The 12809-nt window shown below is 36.7% G+C and overlaps 1 protein-coding gene across 5 annotated transcripts in view; it reads left to right on the top strand.

Moving 5' to 3' along the window:
- The window catches only part of LOC131426090 (diacylglycerol kinase zeta), a 473898-nt gene that overhangs the window by 381164 nt on the left and 79925 nt on the right, over positions 1-12809 (top strand). For all 5 annotated transcript variants that reach the window (XM_058588529.1, XM_058588531.1, XM_058588527.1 and 2 more), the window contains one exon: positions 6156-6294. In XM_058588529.1, the coding sequence (XP_058444512.1) occupies positions 6156-6294 (139 nt within the window). The remainder of the gene's footprint in view (positions 1-6155; positions 6295-12809) is intronic.

The raw sequence follows: 12809 nt of genomic DNA on the forward strand, positions 1-12809 counted from the left end.
TAAATGTTTCAAAATTAGCCATATAATCAACATTAAAGATAATAGACGAGTAAGCATGTGTATTTCGCCCCCTAGGAGAATGCATAGACTTTTTGTACATGAAGACTTTGTCACAAAAAAACCACTTTGCATACTTTATCTTTTGAAAAGGGCCAAACTTTATTTTTCAAATGGCTGTAGTCGAAAACTGACAAATCTTACAAGAAAAAAGTTTTGTCTGAGTATGATTTTTATAAAATTAGTTAAGCTTTCGAATACAAACACGGGAAAAAAATCTAATCGACTCCTACACTGTAAAAAAATCGATTTTGAAAATTTAAAGTCGATTTGCAAAAAAAAAACATTTTTGATTTGTATAAAATTTTGTTACAAAATAGATGATCAAATTTCCGACCTACAGTCCAAAGTGCAAGTTCGACACTTCTAAGGAAAAAAAAGTTATGTGAAAAAACTTTTTTTTGTCCAAACTAATTTTTTTTCAGTGTAGTTTTTTTACAGTGTATTATCTAAAACAATGAAAGTCATAATCATCCCAGAATCAATTTGTGTGTCGATTTCACAGGTTTCCTAACTGCTAGTTACCTGATAGATGCAAAAAGTATCAGTACAAAATTTGGTACATATTCACAACAAACTTTTTAAACTTTCAAATGAGCGAGTGGTCGAAATTCTGGCGATTTATGTTTTCATCTGTAAATAACTGATTTATTGGTATTTATTGAAATATTAGTATAAATCTCCAGTAACATCATACATCATAAATGTTACTGTAGAATTCGCAAAAACAACTGTTCATTGAAAAGAAAAGTTTGTTCGAACTTAGCCTAACAAACTCTACAAATTCTGTTTACCCTGTAGTTTCGGAACCGGAAGTTGTATCCACAACAAATTTAGGAATCCCGTATGAAACTGTAAGACTTTTCTATTGAACCTATACTGCCCATACTTGCATATCAGTCCCATATGGGAAATCGGCATGTCGAGAAAAAGACGATCAAAATTTTATTTCCAATTTTTTTGATTTATTGTGCTAACTAATGCTTAATTATGGTATTATTACATCAAATATCGGTAACACACCTTTGATATTCCAATATTGCAACACATGAAATTATTGAAATTTGCACTGAATACACAGATATGAGACAGATATGAGTTCATATTTTTTCACATTTTACTGAACAAACACGCAACTTTTATTGCAATTTCTGAGAGTATATTGAGGATAGATTTCATTCCTCAAGCTAACTCAAAATTGGCGAAAATCGATATGGGACTGTTATGCGAGTATGGGCAGTATAAGTTTGTGAAAATCGACTTGGCCATCTTGAAGAAAAGTGAGTGAGGAACCTTTTGCAGTTTTTAATCACCATTTTCCAATTCTTCCAAAACCGGATTTAGATGACCGGTATAGCCGAAGTTGGTTTGTTTGCTAGCAACATATATGACCTAAAAATTAGAACAGTTTTGAACCTAGTTGAACCTAGACTTACTATCTAGTTCTATTTCGATTAAATCATTTAAACGAAATCTAACAAACGAAGCGAACCTGCGTTTCTGTTACTTCTGCATATGTAAGTCAAGTTAAACAGCATGAATCAGCAGCATAAAACATGTAGTAGGATTATTACTTTTATTATTATTATTATTGACATCATTACACCACAGGCACGGTGTTACTGCACTACCGGATGTGAAATTTTCATATTTTTTAAAACAAATTTGATTTCATTGACATTCGTTTATTCTTTCGGTCGTATTGATCATAAAATAGCTATAATTTTTATCAACCGCAACACCGCCTTTTACCAATATTACACACTAGTAGCAGACATCCGTAACCGTTTCGATTTCTTCATAGCGTGTACGAAATAGAACAAAGCACGCATCGTTTGTGTTGTGTTTATTCTTCTTTCGGTGTGGTACATATTGTCATTATATATGGCGATATGTAAACTTTGACACTCATCGCCCTGTAACTGCGGAACCGGAAGTCGGATCCGGATGAAATTTCACAGCAGCTTTAAACATAAATTCGAGCTTTAATTCAAATCAAGATATGTGAAAATCGGTTCAAGCATCGCAGAGAAATCGAAGTGAATTTAGTTTTAGGAATTTTTCTTCTCCACTTTCGGTGCTTCTGGAACAGGTAAAGGAGGGACCAGTAGAGGCGAATTAAGTTTTTATGCCCACAAACTTACCAGCTTTGCAAATTAGAAGAACTCATCAGACAGTTTTATGAAATTTGTACCTGTTGTCATTCGTGAAAAAATACTAATGAAATTGGAATTCAATTCCGGAAGTCGAGTCTGGATAAAAAGTCCTACAAATTTTTAGGAAACTAAAAGACCTTCCATTTGAATCGGTGAGCCGGTTGAGCCGTTTCAGGGAAAATTGAGTGCACACTTTTTCTCTAATTTTCACATGTTACATGGTAACACATGGTCCGGAACCGCAAGTCGGATCCAGATGACATTCAATAGCAGGCTATGGTACCATTAGACCTTTCATTTGAATCTAAGTTTGTAAGAATCGGTTGAGCCATCTCTAAAAAAAAATGAGTGCATATTTTTACCATTTTTTGGTACATACATCCTATATCTCCGAACCCGGAATTCGGATCGGGATAAAATTCAATAGCAGGCTATGGGACCATGAGACCTTTGATTTGAATCTTAGTTTGTAAAAATCTGTTCAGCCATCTCCGAGAAAAGTGAGTGCATATTTTTGTTACATACATACACATACCCACACACACACAGACATTTGCTCAGTTCGTCGAGCTGAGTCGAATGGTATATGACATTTGGCCTTCCGTGCCTCGGCTAAAAAGTCGGGTTTCACAGTGATTGCATAGCCTTTCTATATGAGAAAATTGAAAAAAAAGCTTCACAAGCCTGTGTAGATTCCAGTCAAAGTATGAATTAAGCACAGAATGGCATTTTTGTGCAACATCCCATGGAAAAGGTCCCTGTGATGCTATTCGTGACACTCTCAAACGAATGGCAAAAAGAGCCAGTCTTGCTCGCGACTATGAAAATACTATAACATTCCGCCTTGAAATTTTTAAAATCTATTTTTTTAGTGTAGGAGTCGATTAGGATTTCTTTAAACATGTTTATTCGAAAACTTCACTAATTTTGTGAAAATCACTCATACAACACTTTTTTCGTAGGGTTTGTCAGTTTTCGACTACAGCCATTTGGAAAAAATTGTAAAAAAAGGTTTGGCCTTTTTCAAAAGACAGTCTAGATCATTTTTGGAAAAAACAAAGTATGCGCTTTTTTTGTTGCCAGATATCTTAGAAATGCATGAAATGTTGAGATTTGAGACCGCGTAACTTCGGAAATCCACGTAGAAAAAACCACAAACTTGAAGGAATTTGTTTTTTCGATGCAAAAGGTCTTGAAAATGCATAAAACGTTCTAATCTGGTGTAATCCCAAAAAAAAAATAACATTTGAGATTCCACAAATCGAAATTTTTTTATCCCAAATTCCAAATTTAACCTAAAACAAATGTTTTTTGAAAAAAATCTTGCACACTTTGTTTTTCCAAAAAATGATCTCACTGTCTTTTGAAAAGGGCCAAATTTTTTTTCAAATTGCCGTAGTCGACAAATCCTACAAAAAAGCGTTGTATGAGTGATTTTTACAAAATTAGTCAAGCTTTCGAATATAAACACGGAAAAAAACCTAATCGACTCCTACACTGAAAAAAATCGAATTTGAAAATTTAAAGTCGATTTGTAAAAAAAACCATTTTTGAATTGGATAAAATTTTGTCATCAGATAGGTGATTATTTTCCCTACCTACAGTCAAAAATTCGAGTTGGGTACCTCTTAGGAAAAAAAACTTATTTGAAAAAATCTTTTCCCTGTCCAAACTGATCCTTTTTTCGGTGTAATTTTATCGAAAACAAAACCAATGAAAGTCATAATCATCACAGAATCAATTTGTGTGCAGATTTCACAGGTTTCCTAACTGCTAGTTAGAAGCAAAAAAGTATCAGTAACGAATTTGGTATATATTCATTGGCACTCTCAAACGAATGGAAAAAAGAGCCAGTCTTGCCCGCGACTTTGAAAATACCATACCGATCTTTCCTTAGGACCAAAGAAGAAAGTAGAGAAGTAATAATGCAATATTTGTTTAATGCTATAGAATCTTTTCAGTGGAATTCTTGAATAACAAAAATATACTTAGTTACCTTACTAAATTTCTGTTTGAGCTGTTAGTAGAATATTCTCACTAATAGTACAGTTGTTGTACCGTTGTACGGTGACATAGTGGAATTAAACCGTACAACAACAGTACTATTAGTTAGCTACCTTATTAGACAATATCTTCTCACAAACTGAGTTTCATTGAATTCAGGGATAATTATGACTTTCGTTGGTTTCGATGATTTCGATAAAATTACACTGAAAAAATGAGTTTGAACAAGAAAAAGTTTTTTTCAAAAAACTTTTTTTCCTTAAAAGTGTCCAAGTTGAATTTTTGACTGTAGGTAGGAAACATAATCACCTATCGTGTAACAAAATTTGATCCTAATCAAAAATAGTTTTTGTTTGCAAATCGAGTTTAAATTTTCAAAAAAATTTTTTTTTCAGTGTAGGAGTCGATTAGGATTTTTTTCAATATACGTATTCAAAAACTAATTTAATTTTGTAAAAACCGCTCATATAACACTTTTTTGTTTTGTTAGTTTTCGACTGCAGCCATTTGGAAAAAAATGGAAAAACAAGTTCGGACCTTTTCAGAAGACAGTCTAGATCATTTTTGGAAAAACCAAAGTATGCGATGCTTTTTTTGCCAAATGTATTAGAAATGCATGGAACGTTGAGATATGGTGTAATGTCAAAAAAACAACAGGGACTTTGGGGGGAATTTGAGACCGCGTAACTTCGGAAATCCACTTAGAAAAAAACTGCAAACTTCAAGGAATTTGTTTTTGATGCGAAATGTCTTAAAAATGCATAAAACGTCCTAATCTGGTGCAATCCCAAAAAAAATGACATTTTGATATTTCACAAATTGAAATTTTATTTTTTTTATCCCAAATCCCAGATTTAATTTTAAACAATTTTTTTTTGAAAAAAATCGAAAGTGTCAGAGAGTTGACTTAAAAAAAAATTCGGGATAACACCAGATCTCGATGTTTCATGCATTTCTAAGGCAAAACAAGAAAACCGCGTTATATCAGAAATCCGTGTAGAAAGGTCACATAACAAAAACCGCATAAAAACCTCGACCTCAATGTATAAAGATTGCTTCTTTGCAAATCGAAGATACAAATTATCAATAGAGCGCCAATCTAGTAATTTGATTAGTTTTCGCAGTGCAAAATTTGCACCAAACGAGTGCGAATAATGTCAGCCTTTGACTGCTTTGTGTTCGAAAACAAAAATGTTCCGAAAATAGATACTTAATCGCTTAAGTTTCTCTCCGTTGAAAAAATCATCTTTCAACAGTGATCCTCAGTCCATCAACTGCCATCAGTGATCGTGAACCCTAACGACTAAACAATTAAGAAAATGGTGATCCTTATCAGTTCCAAAACTAATCGACTCTGCTTCCCGTGCGGATCCGGTAGTTTCCTGTTCGGGGTTGGTTGTGGTAAACCAAGGAAGAAACGACGCCGTCCGTTGCCTGCGATCGTACCGAAGTCCTGCTCAGTGAGCGTGGTCGGAAGTTGTCTCGTTTATCGGCAACTTTCCAATGCCGCCGGAATCCGGCATCGTCCGGCTTGCAGTGCCCGAGTTTATCGACGGAGTTGTAGCTGTCCGATTTCCACTGGCGGTGACATCAAAGGATCTGTTGCTTCTCCTGGTGCAGGGGCAGGTGATGGAACTTCAAAAATTCCGTCGGGAATGCGAAGTTCCCATGGGCAGGTATTCATAGCCAGGCCGTACAACGGAACGGGATCATTGAAACGCAACGGTCAACGCTGGTCTGGCCGAAGGAAAGCCATCCGCTACCGGGATCGGTCGTTGCTACCGTTCAGACTTAGGTAAATTCGTCGGTGTTTTGTTTCCTATATTTTTAGAAATATTTAATTCATACAGAAGGGAGAGACAAGCCAAAACTTTAGCTCGCAACGATCGAAAGATGTCAACTTTATTCCAATTCCTAATCATATATTTTTGATTTCAGAAAACCCAGTGCAGATACTCACGGTCGACAGATCCGATGCACGCCAGATTGGAGCGAAAATGCCGTATCCGGAGACCATCTTTGGGTTACCACGTCGGTATCCGGGGATTGCTGCTATCTAGGCGATAGCGAATGCACGGTAGGTGAACAAATCTCATTTGCTTTTCTAAAAAAAAACTTTTCGAAACAATTTTCCATTTTGAGCAGTCTCAGTCTTAATCCAGTCTGGAATTTGGACACATTTAAACCTCAGACTCAGTGAATAGTTTTGAACCGTGTATATTTTTGTTGAGAACAAGCCTCTTGATGGCTCAATACCGAATTTCATGACAATCTTTCCACTAGTGTTTGAAAAACAGCTGATCGTGTCAGACAAGTTCTTGTTTTTACCAAGCTATGAATTGAATGATTTGCGATACGGATTGATCCACCATCCCCCGTATTCTCCAGACCTGGTCCCCAGCGACTATTCAAAAAATAATTCAATAAGAATTTTGAATGCCCTGAAAAGGACCATTACATAGGTTTCGTATAGATAGATGTCAGGCAATGATTGATAGGATAAATGGTTCGCAATTCCCCATAGTTTGAAACTCCCTTCTTTACCCATTTTGATGAATTTGGAGCTAGAAATTGAAATCGAAACTGAATTTTTTTTATGCCAGATATCTGAGAAGTGCATAAAACGTCAATAATCTGGTACTATCAAGAACAAAAAACTACTTCAAGAGCAGCCTTAAGGAGTTGTTAGAACTGTTGCCGAAGGACTACACAGCTATTGTCGAAATTACTTGTTTTAAATATTTAGGCAGAATCTCCAATGCCCTGAAAACGGCAGTTTAGTTTATTGGTGTCGGTAATGGCAGGTGCTGATTACGATCATCCAGCACTTCATGGTCCAAGTCATCCTGCGTTGTTCTTTACTGAAAAGAAACCGCAAAGAGATCGAGGCGGTTCGATACAGGTTCTTGTTTTGTGTAAATGAAACTGTCGTCCCTGTTGGAGGGAAACCATGATAATGGCTTTAGAAACAGGGAAAATTAGGTATTTTACTTTCTCTAATCGATACGATGAAATATTTTCAAGCAGTAGGTGTAATGAACCGTAGATGTTCAAAACCTGACTACTGTTTGTACGGTTTTATTTTTCGTATCTTGATTTCGCTCCACCTGGTGGTGTAATGATGCCTTTCTAATATTGCTCATAACATCATAATTGGAATTCGCTAAAACAACTGTGCATTGAATAGAAATAGGAAAGTTTGTTCGGACCTAATCTAACAAACTCTACAAATCCTGTTTACCCTGTAGTTCCGGAACCGGAACTAGTATCAAACAAATTTAGGAATTCCGTATGAAACTGTAAGAAAGTCATACGATAAGTTTGTGGAAATCGATGTGGCCATCTTGAAGGAAAGCGAGTGAGACACTTTTGAGTAATTCCAGGTATGAGTAGGCGAAAAAGTGACAAAATCAGAATCGACCTTCTCCGATTCGAATGAAACTTTGCACATGGCTTCAGTATAGCAAACCATAGGTTTTTGAACCGATTGAGAGGTCAATCCGACTCACGACTGATTTTTAAAAAGGGCGTATGTATTTTTGCATTTCACCAAAATTGCCTTTTCAAATCGTTGTAACTCGGAAACCGTTCATAGTACAAAAATGGCGTTCAATAAGAAGTTGTAGGGAATCGATTGGGCAGTTACAGCTAAAACGATTTACAGATATATTCGAAATTTCAAGTTCTTGTTGAAAGATGATCTTCTTGTTCTGGATAAAGTTCTCGAGATACTTAATTATAACACCATTTTTTATATTTCCATGAATTGTTTATTTGCTTGCTATATCTACAATTATTACATTACGATCGTATGTTTTTCCTTATAAGCCCGCCTACGACAGCGATCACAAATGCTTAACGTGATTAAATGTTAAAATTTTCATACCATCACTTAAAGGGGCGAAAAACGTAAGCAATTTTCTTAATCGACCTCAAAACTACTGTTAATCGGTAATCATTACCAGTAGACGGCCAAATAATCCGATTCCGGATATTCTTTCAATATTCGAACAAAATCATTTTGAAGAATAGCACAGTATTATATATGATAGTATGATTGATATGCGAAAGGCATTATTACACCACTAGGTGAATTAAAACTGATTCGTCCGTTTATGTCTTGGACGTAACCCTTCCATTTTAATCCGATCACCAAATCGAATAATATTAGTTAGCGGTGAGAATATTGCCATGAACAATGCAATCGAATCCACGTCCGTTCGGTTACGCCTCTGACATTACCCTCCCCGTCTTTTATCATTTCTTAGTAATTTTAACATTTAGAAGAGTAATTTTTTTGTTCTTTCTTAGAATAACTTAAAATCTGCTACATCGGCTGGTACAAAACAACAACAATAGCTAAATAAAGACATTATGAAATCCAATTAACATCCCCGCACGACATCACCGACTGCTCGCTCATGAACATTTCTCTGCGCTAGATTGAAGATTCCGAAATAATCCTATTAGTGCTATTTCATTGCACTGTCATTCGAGTGTGTCTCTAGGAAACAGCAAGGGTGTCAATATTTTCCTTACGCTCACCTCCGACCGTTTCGGGATTTCCCATGCACCTTCTTGTACCGATCGTCCCTCCTCTATCCTTTAGGTCCTTTTGGGTCAGTGCGCCCCGGACATACCAGCGGCGTTCAAGTCAGCCAATTCCGTACTCACTTCCTCAATTCCGTACGTCCGGTGAGGCCAATCCAATCCAGTCCAGTCCAGTCCTAGCTTCTTCACTTCGAAATCCAATAAAAAAGCGTAATAAAGTTGTGGCAGAAAAATAAATACAATCAACTGTGTCAATGACTTTTCCGATACTCACTGGATTGCTACGATTGCGTGTGTGGGAAGAACAGTGCGTAAAGTTGGCAGTCTGAGTGTGTGTGTGTGTGTTTATTATTTTCCATTGAATCACACGAAAATTAGTTTATCAAGGGCCGAGGGGCTGAGCAATCCTATTTCCATTACCTACCACAGTTGATTACAGCCGATGACCGGTGGCATTTATGACTTGAAAGGGAGACTCGATAGCCTCCGGGAAAAAAACCGAAGGCAAATTTAATTCCGGATAAGCTTTTAGAGAGGAAAATCTCGTCTTGCCTCTTGTCGTGATGCCATCGTTAGTCAGTTCAATGTTATCAATTTACACATTGCAGCGTGATTTCCGTCGGATAGCTTTCACATTCCGACTCGACAGGACTCGTTTCCCATAAAAGATTATGAACCTAAGAGTGGCTCATCCTAGCAAATAAAAAAAAATCTGAAAAAAAACTTTCTCAGTACTCGGGCATGGATCGTGGAAGAAATGAAAACAAAGAGTTTTCCAACGATGTACGTCAGGCCAACAGTGTCTGCCTGAGGAAAATATCGTGGTTGTGGTTTTTCTTTGTCAGTTTGGATTTTTTTTCTTCTTCTTTCTTCTGTTTTCCAAATGCTGGCCCGAACCTACTGGTGGTGGAAGGAAGGAAGCAGATTTAATAGACAGCTTCAGCAGCAGCAGCAGCCAAAGCTGACTGATGGAGTCGTAGTGGAATTTGACGCTCGTCTGTCATATTGCCAAAAACGGCGAGAGCTCCGCGCGCTGGTTCCACGGTGGTTTTGAAGATTCGGAAAGGAGGGGAAGGCAATTTGAGTGATGTATGCGAGTTTGGATTTGGTGCTTTAAATATTCAATATCTTTGCATACCGAAGAAACCCGGCTCGGATGCGAGAAAGTGGCAGTTCTTGGCATTTGTGAATGGCAGAGGAAGGGGATTCCATTCCTTCCAAGTCGTTGTGAGTTGAGTTGTAAGCAGCTTACGATTTCGTAGCAAAATATTGAACGTAATTGATCTAAATTAGGTAGATTGAATTATGGAGTTCAATACACACGAGTGAGAGGTCATAAAAAGTACGTTCAACTATTCAAAAGCTTCAGGTTATTGTTCCATTAAATTTAAAATTATGCTTTACTTCGAGTTTGAATTGATCCCGCTTCAATAATTATGCCATTTGCATTTGTCCGGTTTTTGTAAAAAAATATATTTTAAAACGATTTTCCCATTGTAAAATCCATGTTCGATTTCTTCACTCGATGTTCAAGTTTTCATACTTGAAAACTTTCCTAGGCTGGGTTTAGTGTCTTACGGAAAAACCCGTTTAAATCCACCTAATGGTGTTGCGATGCCTTTTTCATATCAATCATACTATCGTATATAATACTGTATCATTCTTGGCCATCTACTGATAATGACTACCGATTGGAGTAGTTCTGAGGCCGATTTAGAAATTTTCACTTTGTTTCACCCCTTCAAGTGAAGGTATACCATTTTTAACACACTTTACTCTATAATTCCGGAACCGGAAGTCGGATTTGTAAAGGATCATTCACTCAGATTCAAGTTTGTAAAAACCGGTCACGCCATCTCTGAGAAAAGTGAGTAAGTAGTAATTTGAAATTTGAATTTTAACACTAATCACCCTGTGATTCTGGAAGCGGAAATTGGATCAAGATGAAATTCAGGAATTTTCTATGGGACCATACGACTTTTCATTTGAATCTGATTTTGTGGAAATCGGTTTAGTCATCTTCGGGAAAAGTTAGCATTCATATTTTCATTTTTTTTTGTTGCATATTTTACCCCACAAAAAACAAAATTCAGGAATTTTGTATGGGACCGCAAGACCTTCTATTTCAATCTAATTTTGTGAAAATCGGTTCAGCCGATAATAGTTAGTGCAAAAAAATCGTTACACACATGCACAGACTCAGACGAACTGAGTCGAATGGTATATGGTCTCGGTTCAAAGCTCGGTTGTGACAATGATTGCATAAACTTTCTTTATGCGAAAGGCAAAATACCATTTTTTGAGATTTTTTAGAGCTAAACGCTTCAAAAATATCCTGTGATTTTACATCTTATGAGATGCACATAAATGGAGCATCGCATTTCACGCAAATTTACGTGGAAGAACATTTAATATTATGTCTAAAATTCCATGTCATGAAATGGATTAAAATAAAGAAAAATGAATAGTGATAGTGACCATCGCGCGACTTGAACCGAGATTATCATTAGATCACAAAGTCCGTCTGTTAATCGACTGAACCACAGAAGCACACATCTGCTTGGGTGGTAAAAGGTGCATTTAAATTCATACAATCGTCCCTGCTAGCAGAATGCAAGATTGCAAGTTACAGTCGAAACCAGTAAAATTCATGCAAATCTAACATTAAGTCATCACAAATGAAATTTTCCGCCATTCAATAAATTAGGTCATTATGAATTACATCGTATGTGGACTTAAGTCACCTATAAAAATCAATTTTTTTTTGTGTGTATCGTTCAAAAATTCAAATGTTTTGCATACTACCATCATTCGAATAACATTTTGTAGTTTTTTTGCAATGACTGAGTGGAAACATACATTGGAGAAGCCAAAGCCAAATGAATGAGAAACTCACAGAAAAGATGATTTTTTTCACGCTCAGAGACAGGACTCGAACCTGCGTTCTCATGCGTTCCGTGCATTTCAATGTTGAGAAATAAATCGGTTAAGTTTAAAAAAGCTATCAGAAGTTGAACAATCCAAGGAATATAGTTGTAGTAGACATTTTTCTAGACCTTGACCTAGACCTTGATTCTCATTGAGTTTTTTGAATTTTTGAAGGTTTTTCAACCGATTTATGGTTTTAGTTTTTGCTAGAACGTAGAACACTTCTTGACCAAGTTTCAGATATAATCAGTATCTAACGAGGCAAACAGATTGGAAATTTGACATGTGCCAAAAAGGTTACCGCAGAGTCGAAACTCGAACCCGTAGCTAACTCCTAACCGGGGAAATTGGTTTTACCTATTAAATTACCCTTGCATATGAAAAAAAACATATAAAGAGAAAGTCCAATTGACTAGACGAAACCAAGCATGCTTCGCTGTACTTGGTTACTACGGTATTCACTTTACAGTCGTATATCTACGGAAACAAGCCCATCAGAAACCCAAACATCGATCACGAGTCTATTTTTTCCTTCTACTTTGCAGCCGACACTGATTCGAGGTTTTGTTTTTGTCTTTTTTTGTTATTTTTGGTTGATCTGCAGCCGTTTTTTTTCGTTAAAATTCAATTACCTCATACTAAGGAGTGTATCGATAAGTTGTTAGTAACATTCAAACAGTTATTACTCTGAAATGGCTTAATTTTTTGAGGCGTGTTTTGCGATGACATGTTTGTTTACATGTCAATAACAGCTGCGCAATCAATCGATTGGTTTCGGTACGGTTTATCGTTTCAATGATGAGTCGAATTGATCCGGAAACGCGAAAGAAAATTCTGCACACTTGGTGCTCAGAAAGTGGTGTCACGTACAACGAAATTGCAAAACGGGCGAAAGTGCAGTACACCAGTGTCAAAAATATTATCGAGAAGTTCGGTAAGACTCTTTCCATGAAGGATTTGCCCCGATCCGGTAGGAAAACAGGTCCCAGCCAGCCCGGCCGGGACTTAAAAGTGGTTTAGTACATTAGGAAAAACCCATCGGCGTCGACGCGGGATTTGGCCACGCAGTTCAACACCAGCATCGGGATGATTCAACGGATCAAAGTTTGGAAC

The sequence above is a fragment of the Malaya genurostris genome, chromosome 1 (assembly GCF_030247185.1).
Source record: "Malaya genurostris strain Urasoe2022 chromosome 1, Malgen_1.1, whole genome shotgun sequence".
In the NCBI taxonomy this organism is placed as follows: domain Eukaryota; kingdom Metazoa; phylum Arthropoda; class Insecta; order Diptera; family Culicidae; genus Malaya; species Malaya genurostris.